Source organism: Euwallacea fornicatus, chromosome 2 (genome assembly GCF_040115645.1).
Source record: "Euwallacea fornicatus isolate EFF26 chromosome 2, ASM4011564v1, whole genome shotgun sequence".
Taxonomy (NCBI): Eukaryota; Metazoa; Arthropoda; class Insecta; order Coleoptera; family Curculionidae; genus Euwallacea; species Euwallacea fornicatus.
The window spans coordinates 2660510-2673994 of NC_089542.1; the positions used below are offsets into that span (position 1 = coordinate 2660510).

Below are 13485 nucleotides of genomic sequence, written 5' to 3' on the forward strand. Positions count from 1 at the left end.
GCGGTTTTATCCAGTTTCCCTAGATTTTTTATGGCTAACAACAGAAACATATTTAAGATAGAAAATTTGCTAATACCGGCAGTGGATTTGTGCTAAAAAAGTGATGATAACATTTTCCATGTGGCTTAAATAGCGTGCGAAATATTCAGAAAATACCATTTATGGTGCCTGGCTACATAAGGCTCTAGCTCGCTTAGATCTCATTTCCGACCTCATATAAGAATTTTTTTATATGAGCGCTACATTATTACAAGAGATGTAAGGGACCTGTAGGAAAATTAACAATGAAAGTACCCGTTCTGGACACATTTACTCAGCATTCGACGATGACTTTTCGCAAAGCGTTTGTCATCTCTCTTCAAAGGACCATAAGATAACCGCCACAAATTCTTCTACTCGAATTTTTTTAAAAATTAATTTGATGTCTTAAAGAAAATAATCAATAATTTTTACAACCACATATTAAAAAAAAGGGTGATATCAGCCCATAAATATTTCACCAATTCTTATGGTTTCAAAAACGTGACTCGAAACCATATGTCTTAATGCTTCCCAGGGACGATTTTCCTCATCATAGAGTGATCGCTGACACATACAGTACCGAGCATAAGTGGAGAAACATTTCAACTTCTGCAATATTTTACAAAAGTATTAAAACATACACTTGATAATATTTATTTACACAATTAATGGGCACGTGCAATTCAAAAATAAAATAGAATTACATTTCTGGATAACATTAAAATGATAGTAAATTCTATTAGAAAAAGCGAGGAGCAAAAATAGAGAAACACTTTATTAAAGTAATTTTAACATAACACAGGCCTAATACTTAGTTGTAGAACCTTTATTTTGGATAACTTCCAAACACCTCTGTCTCATAGAAATAATTAAGCTATAAGTTGTTTCTTTGGGAATTGAATTCCAAGCAATTTCAATTACCTCAAACAGTTCGTCGGCATTTGCGAATTTTGAGGGGTGTCCGGACCGAATTTTCTAATCCACCAAATTCCATAGATGTTCTATTGGATTAAGATCAGGAGTCTGAACTGGCCATTTAAGAACATTGATGGTTTCGTTTTCAAAAATTTTTAAAATTATTTTCGCTGCATGTTTAGGATCGTTATCGTGCTGGAAACGCCAACTTAAGGGCATATTTTTCTCGGCATACGGCAACATTGTGTTACTTATGATCTCCAGGTACTTGAACCGATCCATAATTCTATTAATTCTAACAATCGGTCCCGTTTCAAGGCCAGAGAAGCAGCCCCACACTTGAAAATTTCCACCGCCATGTTTCATTGTGCTCCAAGTATACTTAGGGTCGAAGCGTTTGTCCTTAGGACGTCGAACCCACAAAATACCATCTGAAGAAAATAAGTTAAACTTACTTTCGTCTGAAAATAGTACGATGTTCCATTTTGTAAGACTCCAATTTAAGTGTTCATAAGCAAACTTTAGTCGAGCCGTCTTATTTTTCTTTGAAATGAACGGCTTTTTGGCTGGTTTCCTGGCTGGTAGATTACTCTCTTTTAAACGTCTTCGAACAGTATGAACACTAACATTTTCGTCTTCTAATTCCCTTTTTATATCGACAGCAGTTTAGAAAGGGTCTTTGAGCGACATGTTTTTAATTTTTCTGTCAATATTTCTTGTGATTTTCCTGGGTCTACCAGTCTTCGGAAGGTCGATTAAAATTTTGCGAAGGCGAAACAGTTTAATAGTTTTGGATACAACACATTGATTTAAATTTAACTGCTTACCTATCGCTGATTGTTTCATACCCGCCTGATACTTTGAAATAATCAATTTCTTCACGTCCAAAGACAAAGAAATTCCTCTGGGCATCTTCACAAGAATATTTGTTTCACAGTGTGCACAAAATGATTTACTTTCGGTCAACCAACAAATATAAATTAGTAAAATTTTAAAATGTTTCTCTACTTTTGCTCCCCACAAAATAAAAATTCCTCATGTTATCAGTTATAAACAATAATATCAACATACACCAATGTCCTTCGTTTTCTTGACTTTATTGATGAACAAAAAATAGTTTTCAAATTTGGAAGAAAGTAAGTTTAATTAATGTTTTATTAAAATATATTTTGGTCCTCCACTTATGCTCGGTACTGTATACTTTGAATGAAGGCATCCGTGGCTTTGACCCCAAAAAATTACTTTTTCTCTCAGAATATCTCAATTGTGATTCAAATAATGTGGAAAAATAGAAAAGCCAACGTTTCAGTAAATATTTTTGAAAATGTGACTCGCGATGTCTCCAGTGTAACGTAACAGGCACTCTAAATTTGAACTAAAAATCTTGAAAATTTGTAAGAACTAGAGCAAAGCGTAAAATAAAATTCCTAACACATAATACCTTATCATTATTTTATTAGTAAGGTTATTAGTATTTGTAACAAAGTGTTTTCGCACCTCTGTTCATACAAACAATATAGCGTATTTTCGATGTAGATTGATGCGTACTCATTTCGGAACAAACTGTCAAAAAAGTATAAAATCAATAACATTAATGAAAATTGAGACAGAAAAACTCCGATTCCTGCTTATAATAAAAAATGGATGATTGTTAAAAAAGTCCATTACGGTAGGCCAGCGAAGTTTGTTTGAGACTACCGCTTTTATTGATGCAGACCAAAGCTCGGCTGGTGATCTTAAAAAAATGAAGCTGCCATACAGGAATGGACTTCCACCAAAACAAGCAAAGGCATGATTTTCGGTGTAAACGGCTAAAGACCCTATCATATCCTATGTGAAAGTTGTGTTTCAACAACTCAAACAGATGAATTTTAGAACGTGGAGCTGCAAGTCCAACGTCTCAAGGGAAGGCTGGAAGTTTGGATGAAGACAACTTCTCCTTCGAAACCAGATGGTCAATCCTATCGAGTCCTAATGAAAATACATCTCTGTTTGCACATAATAGCCTCGTTCAGCTTGTAGCATAATAGAGGCAAAAATTCTATATACAGTTTTCATATATTTTAAGAGAAGTACTTGAACTAAAAATATTTCTCTTTTCAGACTTTCTGCGTGGTGTCGAAGAGGTTCCGCAAGAATTACATCCATCGATTCACAGCAACCAGTTCATTTTTTATATTCAGCCCGTTTAATTCGCTCCGAAAAATCTGTATATACCTAAGCACAAATCAGTACTTCGACTATCTGGTTATGACCACCATTTTGCTCAACTGCGTCTTCCTCGCTATGGCAGAAACCATTGAAGAAGCCGAGTAAGTACTACTCACCACTATCACGTTATTTATTTTCAGTACTATAGGGTCAATACATTTTTATAAAGTTAAGGATCGCAGTAGGGTATTTGGTACGTGACTGGTTCTCTTCCATTATGTTGCGAAGCGGCTGTCAAAATTAAGGTATTCTCTAAGTAGATTTGAGCTGGAAGCCTCGATTTGCAGATTTTTTTCCCTTCAGAACTCTATCGTCTATAATTATCTCTTCGATTGCACTAATCGAAGGTGTCACGTCAAGATACCTGATATAGATTCTTGCCGTGATGCAGAATTTTTCAGACAAGTTCTCAAGTTTATAAGGTCCTCAGGAACTAAGTTCCATTTTTTTTTAAACGAAATCTACATTGGTATCATAGACTGCGACCCCATCATTGGACTCCATAAAGCTGCAAAATTTCTTCCTTAATGGCATATACTTGGCAGTCCATCTCACATGAAGGACTTATATAATATTTCTGGTTTTTGGAGGATCATTATAAGAATAATAAAAAAATTATGCCTGCGTCGTTTACCCAATTCTTCTATATGTTTCAACCACTTTAATACGGAAAAGTCCTTCAGTTCGACAAAAAAAATACAAATTTATGCTCCATACTCACTGATAATAGTAAGAAATCTGTCTATTTTCAGATAGCCAAAGTGGGAGGTTCCCTCGTTCTTTTTAAAATTGTTCGAGCACATGAGGCAGTTTATCTCTGATTAACGAGTTTCCTAAATTTCTTCATGTTCAGTATTCATTTGTGCCAGGCCATGGGGCCTTTTACTTGAAAATCCTCAGATGGATCATTTGCAGTGAGGTATGGCTCAGACTTAAAAAAAAGGTTTTTGTTCTCTGAGAGAACGGTACGTCCGCGCTCGAAGCTGAGGAATTGAAAATGGGCCGAAGAAGCTTCATAATCTTCTTCGGCCCAGTTGGAATAGGGAAAAGACTCTTGTTAATTTTGGACTAGCGGTTTGTAAACAAACGAAATAAAGTTTTTGTATGTTTGAGGTGAAGAGTCACATGGAAATTTAAAATTTTGAATTGTTCATTGAATCGTTTTCAAATTCCCAGATTTGAGATGTGAGATGTGGGAGGAGCAAAGAAAGTAAAAACATGAACAGGAAAGAAAGCCGAAAAATCAGAAAACAATGGAGGGCAACTTCTCTGTATTTTTTGAAATTAAAAGACGTTATTGTTTGTCCGTGAATTCGAAAGGGGAATTAAGTGTGATTTTGAAAAAAAAAATGTTTTTTTTCAATAATATTAAAATGCTTATTTCTTCTACGTAAACAATCATACCATTGTCTTTTATTGGATTTCGATGTCTTTGCGTAATTTGATGAGTCGACGGCACAAAAATGATAACTACACCTCACTTATTTTCCAACGAAGCATGCAAACTTGTAATAAAGCCCGTATTTGGGTTCAAATTGTATACTTTGGAAGTGAAATTACAGAAAAGAAGGAATGTCGCTCACCTTGAACATTTGCATTTTTATAAATATGTAATAAAATTATTTGAAATCGATATTCATGTTGCAAATAATAAAGCCAAAATTTAATTTTACCAAAAAAAGTTTTTTAATTGCTTTCGATATAAAAGCCAACAAAAATACAACATTTGCTCTTGTCAAATAAGTGCTATAATTGAAAATTAGTTGTAAAGAATAAATGAAAAGTACTAGCATATTACAAAACATAGAAAGCACTTAGGAACAAATATATTTAATTTAATAATTATTGTTATTAACACATGATATGATTTTTTCCGTCAGAATGGTAGCTTATCTTTAATGAATATCCCCGAAGGTATTTTAGCGAAGGTTAGATTAAAATAAATTTTTTAAAATATATTCCAAAATATAAACTATTGAGCATATGCAGTTCCTGCACATACGCTATTTTTTAACATGTACTTAACTCAACTAAAAATCCAAAAAATCCTCTATCAAATCTGATACTTAAACTTGAACTATAAAAAAGAATGAGGAAACTCCCAAAAGGAAGAAATCTGTATCTGATTCTCAATAATTTGAAAAATTTTGACAGCCCTCGGAAACGAGAAACGTTGATGCATTTTACAGAATTTTCAGATGTATGTATGCAGAAAACACATTGCAGATTATTGTCTTTTTGAAGTCATTGGCGTAAAGATTTTTTTTCACTTGCCTTGTTCGACCTGTCTTGACTCTCCTTGTTCCCGAAAAATGATAAATGATGGGTGAACTATTTGGAACTAAATGATCGTCGGCATTTTGATCTTTCACTCAATGATTCAGTAAATATTTCGATAATATTAGAGACAGACTTATGAGTAAATATTCCACTTGGACGATGTTTCAATAATTAAAGATTTTTAAAAATAAAATTTCAAGCGTAATATTAAAACACACGGCCAGGAGACACGAAATATTACCAGTATGAGTAGAACAAACGTTAAGCTTAAGTGAAAAAGTTACAGATTTCAAAACAAAAATGAAAAAACTTTTCATTCTTGACCTTAAGGCTACAAATGAATTTTAGTGATTAACTAGTAATGGAAAGAAAATACTAGAAGAACATAGTTTCCTTGAAGTGATTGGAAAGTAAAGGGGCGTGCAATAGTGCGTCAGACTGCCTTAGCTTCTATACCAATAAAGTTAACAATGTTTTTTCTTCTGCACGATTTCACAGTATATAAAGGCGTATTTCCAGAATTTTTTTTATGTACAGGTTAATCCCGAAAAGTGGGACAATTTCGTTATTTTAAATGGAACTCTCCAATCTTTTTTAAGATTTCTCATTAAATTGTAAGGTCAGTTTATGTAAGGTGTCCTATCTTTAAAATTTACCGTTTCTGATTTATTCGGAAAAACTGGACAGCAGCAACTTTCCTCGAAAGTTGCTAGTGTGCGTTAATTGCCATGAATTTCAGGATCAGTTTTCTGAGGCTCAAAGAAGACTTGATAAGCTACATTTTGACGTGTTTTAATTTAAAAAAGCCTTCCACAATTGTCAAAATAAGCATTCGCTGTGCATGACTTGAAATGTCAATAACTTGCTTATTTTAATTGAAATACCCCTATTTTCTAGACGGCATTGTGTTCAAAATTCAAAAATTTCCAACCTTTGTTAAAATGGCCCTATCCCTAACTCAGCCATTTTTGGGTTTACGAAAATTGCACCTTTGTGGCTTTTAAACCTTTTAATAATCATGAAAAATGTCAAAATGAAATTTTTCATGACAACGGTTGTCATGTATATAAGACAATGAGTAATTACTGAAATTTATGATTTTTATTTGTATTTGCTTTCAAAAATTGCGGATATTCTTATCCAAAATACTGAATTTTTCATAGAAAGAGTTATATTTAGAGATATGATTTTTGTTTTGGGAGAAAGTGCGAAAAATTGTGTTCTAACCAGTAAGTATATGCTGCTCGATGTCTTGAGAGACACCATTCAGAAACCATCAGCTTTGGTTGATTACTAGAGCGATTTCTGTAAACTGACAGTGTCAATTATAAAAAACAGGAAAGAACTAACATTGTCAGAAGTGAGACGATATGCATACTAAAGTATTTAGGAACCAAAAAGGGACAATTTTCGGAAACTCAGAAATGACTGGGTTCAGAGATAGGGTAATGTTGACAAAAGTTGTAGATTTTTAAATTCTGAAGACCATGTCTTGAAGAAAATTGGGACATTCCAGTTGAATTAAGAAAGTTTTTGAAATTTGAAGTCATGAAAATTCGGAAACTCGTTTCGGCGGTAAAAGAGTTTTCTTTTTAATTTAAATACGGCAAAACGTAGATTAGTAGGTCTTCTTTGAGCTCCAGAACAATGACTCTTAAATTCACTGCGATTAGCACACAATACTGATTTCCATGGAACCTTGCAAATGTCCAATTTTTCACATTTTTCCGAATAACTCGGTAACGATCAATTTTAAAGATAGAATTGTTATATATTGTCACACTTTTTAGGGGTCACCCTGTATATTAGAAAATAATTTCTGGAAATAGGCTTTTATGCGCTACACAATCCTGCAGAAAAAAAAATTCCTAAGTTTATTGGTATAGAAGGTAAGGAAGTCTGACGCATTACTGCAGTATCCCGTGTAATTGTGGCTTTAGTGATATAGGTGCAGTTTTCAGTAGTGTCAGCTAAATTAGATCTAGAAACATACCCACGCAGAAATAAATTCGTTTCAATTGCGCGATAAAATAAGGTATAAATTAACAGAAACGGAAAAGAAAAGCGGTTAAAAAAATAAATCAACCAACAGACTACATAACTGCCCTAGTTGTGAAAAAACTTAATAATGGCATTTGCATACGTATCGACCCAAAATCATTTGATTTACCGGTTAAGTAGGAGCGTGTTCACATTCTACCATTAGGCGAAATTATATCGTGGTTGTCAGGGAATAAATATTTCAACATGTTGGACTATAATAATGGAATCCCGATTATTCAATTTGATAATTAAAATAGTAAAGCCAGTTTTATGACATCGTTCAGTAAAGATTGGTTTAAAGGCATTCCTTGCGCACTCCGCTCAACTGCAAAGGTATTTCAACAAAACCTAAAGCTTATTTTTGCTTTGATAAATGGAGTAGAAAATTACGTTACTGATTTATTAATCTAAGGCGATACCTTGGAATAACGTGACAGAGCCTTACAGGCGACCGTAGGAGTTTATTCTGAAAACAATTATAAATTAATCAGAGAAAAATGTAAATTTGGGATTTACAGGAATTAAGAATTACTAAGGAATAAGACAGAGATAATATGAGTATTTTGATTACATGTCCTGCTACGTTCCTTCCAACTAGATGTTCAACTAGTTGAAGGCCACTAGGCAACCCGCTTTCAAGGGCTTTGATTTTCAGGAGAAATTGCTATTTCTTGCGGTGGATCATCTTAAGAGCTTGATGCACATTCAAAGCAAAACAACCAACCAGCGGCATTTCTCAAATTGAAAAGCGTATGTTGAACGTTGTTTTTTATCTAAGAAATTTTATCATATCAGCAAATTTATGCGCAAAACATAACAAGTGAAACCGATCATAAGCCACTCATATCAGTAGTTCGAAAACCTGTGACTAATGCACAATAGACTTCAAAGGATGCTTCGGGTAGTCCGGCCATATCCCATCATCCAGCCATTGATCTCATATTTAACGCTGCAAAGGCCTTAACGGAGGCTGATGTACGGTCAAGAGCGTGTACTAAGGAGAGTCACCTGGTTTTCCAAAAATTGATTAACAAATTTGTTTTGCAATTGAACATTTGCCCATATTAAATTTTAAAATTAATTCATTTACGGGAGAAAGTAGAACGAGGCAAAGACTTGCAAAAATTAATAATGTCAATAGAGGTATAGGGGTAAAGTGTTTTTCTCTAAAGTGTTGTTGCTCAAAAACAGAAGCTTTAGTTCATTATGGAAGAAATGTTAGACTACTCACGGGTCACCTAAGGGGGAGAAAAAATTAAAAATGAGCCTCGCTAAGTGACTTTCTGGCCCAATGACCTAATTTTAGATGCGCAACTTAATTTGTTTCGTTTCGTTTGTTGTTAAAACTAATGACGACCTCTGTTGTTCCAGGTATATTTTTTTAGGAATATACACCCTCGAAATGATAATAAAAGCCATAGCGAAAGGGTTTATATTAAATAAGTACACATATCTGCGGAACCCGTGGAACTGGCTAGATTTCCTGGTCATCACCAGCGGCTACGCCACCATAGGAGTGGAGGGCGCCAATTTAGCCGGACTCAGAACTTTCCGGGTTCTACGTGCCTTGAAAACTATATCAATTTTGCCCGGCAAGTTCTAGCATCTCCTCCTCCACATCCTGTTACTAACTTTTGACATTATAGGGCTCAAAACCATCATCAACGCCCTTTTGCACTCATTCAAGCAGCTGGCGGAAGTCATGACGTTGACCATCTTTTGTCTGATGGTTTTCGCCTTATTTGCCTTGCAGGTCTACAAGGGAGAGTTGCGGAATAAATGCGTGTTAAAGATGGATGACAAGAACGCTTCCTACGAAGTTTGGTACAAGTAAGTAGTAAATCTTTCATAGAAATAAGCCCATCTTCGAATACTGGGCTTTCAATGTTGCCAAGATTGCCCCAGGAGTATGCGGCCTGATATATAGATGGCGATTTTTTTAATGAAAAATTTGTTTTGTTTTGTTCGTTTTGCAGCCGTTTTAATGAAAGCTTTTAGGGATTTTTTGAACGTGGAGAAACTTTATCATAGCTGCGTGATTAAACATTTTCATTTGGAAGCTCTTGGGCAATTTGGTTTCGAACTCTTTCCTCAGCCACCCTGTGTGCAGGATCTAACCCTATCAGATTATTTTCTGTTTTGCAAATCTTGAAAAAATCGTTCGGTGAAAAGAGACTTACGAAAAATGAAAAGGTGCAGTCCGACTTTGATGCCTATTTCGACACATTCGGAGCTTTTTACTGTGAGCAGGGTACAAAGCATCGCTGAAAAACGTGTCTCAGTCTCAAAAGAGACTGTTAAGAAATAATGTAATTTTTTACAATTTGTGTTAAAACAAGTGTTAGGTCGGATACTTCTGGATCTATCTTCTTAATTAAGACAAACAACTTTCCTGTTTAAATAAATAGCAGGTTCAGTGCGACATTGCATTAATTATTTAGTCTATGTGGAGCTTAAACAGGTAGAAAGTTTTAAAGGTTTGTGCAAATCTGACTTGTGGCTGGAATTTAAAATTACCTCTTCGAAACGGAATGAGAATTAGAAAAGGGGGTTTAATACAAATTTTAATCGAACGCAATTAAACCGGGTTGGAATTTTGTCGATAAGGCCGAGTTACGGTGTCATTGCAGCAAACGGCCAACCAATTGGCAACGACGCTTTATGTTCCAGAACTTCAATTAGAACTTTGGGCGAGTTTAAACTGCATTGTCGCTTGAGGGATGGTGGTGACAGGTTTGCTGCAATCCCTATATTGCAAAGACATACATTAGGGGTCCATTTGTGCGGAAGCAGCTGAATCATGGTCAAGTATGAGGCTATAAAGATTAGGAGCTAAGATAAATTTTTCCAAATGAAAAGAATTTTATCGTTTTGTCGATGTTAGAAAGGTGATTTTTTATTACGTATCGATGTACAGGGTGCCCATGCTAAAAATCCCACCTCCTCTAACTTTTTAATATATTGAAATGCAATTTTTTTTTTTTCAAGTGCTTGAAGGTTCATATAGTTTTTCAAGATAGTCAGCAGTTTTATACAGGGTTTTTAATAAATGTGTACCAAGCCAATATTGCATTTTTTGAACAATTAAGCATTACTTTTTTTTTATTTATGATTTGCGTTTTACTACGTATTCAAAGATATATATATATATATATATATATATATATGTCATACTTCAAATCATAAAATTTTTCAAACATTTACAAAAATTTTCTCCCTTGCACCATAGGTCGATAGTGGTGTTCTAAAAATATATTTTAGCTGTGCAAACAATGTGTCTAATGTGGTCAGTAGTAGTAATTTGTTTTGTCATTGTTATGAATTGTATCAAAATTAAATTCATTAGTTTATTGCGTTTACAGTCAATATTTTTTGCGGAAAATGGTATATACTTAGATACGAATTTTTTGTTAAAAATATATTTTCTATTTTAATACGTTAAAACGTTAGAGGGGGTGGGACTTTTCCCGTGGACACTCTGTACATAAAGTTTTACAACCGGAGATAAATCTTGAATGCTGCAGCCAAGCAGAGAATAAAGCAATTTACCGCTCAGTTATGTTGCAAGTCAAATTATGCTAGGAAACCTCAAGGAAAGTTGAATTTGCTGTTTTTTAATTCATAAAACTTGATTAGAAATTATGCGGGTTTGTCACTATATTGCATACATTTGGACCACTTTAAACGAAGAAAATCGAATGTAACTAGACCTGGAAATCGGAGAGACCAGAGAATCGATATGAACTTAAGCGTGCAGTAACGTTCTAAAACGAATTTGTGGCATACCAGACGTTGGTGAGTGTTCGGAAAGGGCTTACGATCGTCCTAGGATTAACCAGTTTCGCAATGGCATCCTCAATTTAGCAAAATAGTCCTTAGAAATGTGGAAATAAAAACTTAGTTTCGATGTCATAGTATCACTTCTTCCTTGATTTTATTCAGAAAACTATCTCTCGCTGCACACTACCTGGACGATAAATTATCCTGTAGTAATACTTACCCTTTGTTAATATAACACGTTTTCTATTATTTCCTCGTTAGTTGTTAAAATGCGAAACAAATCCATCAATTTCCATAAGGTAGTTTCTAATAGAAATCTATTATTAAAGATTCCTAAATGAGACTCTGAAGGCTCTCGGTTCCAAGACGTGCTCTATAGTTCATTTTGGCAGTACCAAGCGGGCCACGCAAAACCATATGAAAGTCCTCAAACGAACTATCCAAGTCCCTAATCACCTGTCCATCAACATCGGTTCGCTAACTGGCTAAAAGATATAATATTGGACGTCGCATGTTTCTGTATTTAAAATACATTTTACGTTGAACGTCTTCATTATTTAGATTAAAAGAGACATAATCTATCATTGTCGGTGAACACGATGCAATTCTGGTGGGGTCCTCAATCAATACCACTAAATCAAACAACGTCAACAGGCTGCATACAGGATATCTATTCGCGCTGCTCTAACCATAGAAATTAATGTTCAGATCGTTAGGGAGTAAAATAAAGGTTCTCTTTTGCAATTTAGAGAAAAGCATTTCAAACGTATGCAGGAACATAATTTTTTTCTGGCCTCCCTACTGTAGTGGAACAGCACTAGTGAACGGTCATTGATTCTGCAACATTTGAATGATCAAATTGTAAGATTCCTTGCAACCAGGCAGAAAATCAATTTCATGTTGTCGGAAATTGTCAGAAATATGTTCTATGCACATTTCTGATGATCCAGAATTGGCTTACCTCTCGGATGGAACAAACCTTTAGTACTAGGTTAGGCTATTTCAACATATAAAAGGAGATAAAAGCGAAATGCGGACGAAGTCCATTCATGAACAAATCGATTGAACTTCAGGTTTCTTATTTGTTTGGATTATCACAAAAGAATTCACCACTATATCCCTTTTATCCTCTGTTTTATTTTGTGGAAAACGCCTTTATGGAAATAACACTTTTGGTAAACACAGACACGGCTTTATTTCCTTAAAATTTCATGTAAATTTAATAATCTAATGAGCAGGTTTAAGGTCAACTTCGGTCCCCAGCGACTTTACTCCACCTTATTTCACCAACGAGTTTTTATGTATTTTTAAATTTTCACGCCCACCGAAACCACAACAATGTCGGACCTATCAAAATGGCGAACAAACACGTTCGCATTCTTAACTACGAGGATAGTCCCAGAAGTACTCGATCTAACGTTGAAAAAAAATGGAAAATATTACATTATTTCTCAACATAGTCTTCCTTGAGATGGACACACTTTTCCCAGCGACGCTGTATAACTTATATACTCTGTTTATAGAACAAGTTTAGAGTATATCAAAATAGGCATCAATCTCGGATTCCACCTGTTCATTATTGGCAAATTTCTTTCCACCAATTTTAGAAGTAGAAAATCGTCTAAGGGGGCTAAACCTGCCGAATAGGGTGGTTGACGAAAAGATTCGACACCAAGTTAATTGGTTTTGGTCGTCGCAATAAAGGAAGTGTGGACTGGTGCGTTGTCTTGATAAAATAAGACTTTTTTTTTCGACAAATGTGGGTCTCCACTCTGCAATGCGTTTCTATAATATTCTCCGTGTATTATTTGTCCTCTAGGGAGACAGTCAATGAAAATTATCCCACGTACATCCCAACAAATTGACCCCATCGCCTTTCCTGCAAAAGGAATGATTTTCGCCTTTTTAGAGCCGTTTTTCCCCCTTCTCTTTCATCTCAGTCGTAAAATAATGGACCTATGTTCCATTCATGGTTGTGAATCGACGCAAAAACTCAACTTTATTGCCGCAAAACTTTACTAAACACTCCCTTGACAAGGATTCCACCAGTCTCCTCTTTATCTCCCAAACTTCCTCATCAAGGTCCTCAGGCGCCCGTCATTGCCTTTCATATGCATTATTTCTGCTCATCATGTCTGTTCAACCCACCAACTTCGATAATTATTTATTTTATTCGGACAATGTGTGCGTCAATTAATATTTTCAAAAGAAATATGTGTGTGCCCAACGATTCTA

At 34.9% G+C, this 13485-nt stretch overlaps 1 protein-coding gene and 2 long non-coding RNA genes across 9 annotated transcripts in view; 1 reads left to right on the top strand and 2 right to left on the bottom strand.

The window, feature by feature from the left end:
- Positions 1-13485, top strand: part of NaCP60E (Na channel protein 60E) — a 74512-nt gene that overhangs the window by 41844 nt on the left and 19183 nt on the right. For all 6 annotated transcript variants that reach the window (XM_066301081.1, XM_066301087.1, XM_066301105.1 and 3 more), the window contains exons 2-4: positions 3040-3248; positions 8842-9062; positions 9117-9300. In XM_066301081.1, coding sequence (XP_066157178.1) covers positions 3040-3248; positions 8842-9062; positions 9117-9300 — 614 coding nt within the window. The remainder of the gene's footprint in view (positions 1-3039; positions 3249-8841; positions 9063-9116; positions 9301-13485) is intronic.
- LOC136349568 (uncharacterized) lies at positions 734-2130 on the bottom strand. The gene is made up of 2 exons (XR_010733827.1): positions 1188-2130; positions 734-1131 (listed from the first exon to the last, which is right to left on the bottom strand). It is a non-coding gene; the product is annotated as an uncharacterized lncRNA (long non-coding RNA).
- On the bottom strand, positions 11525-12561 carry LOC136349560 (uncharacterized). Of its 2 annotated transcripts, none has more exons than XR_010733826.1 (3): positions 12212-12561; positions 11790-11934; positions 11525-11735 (listed from the first exon to the last, which is right to left on the bottom strand). It is a non-coding gene; the product is annotated as an uncharacterized lncRNA (long non-coding RNA). The 2 variants fall into 2 exon arrangements; XR_010733825.1 differs by having other exon boundaries at positions 11790-12087.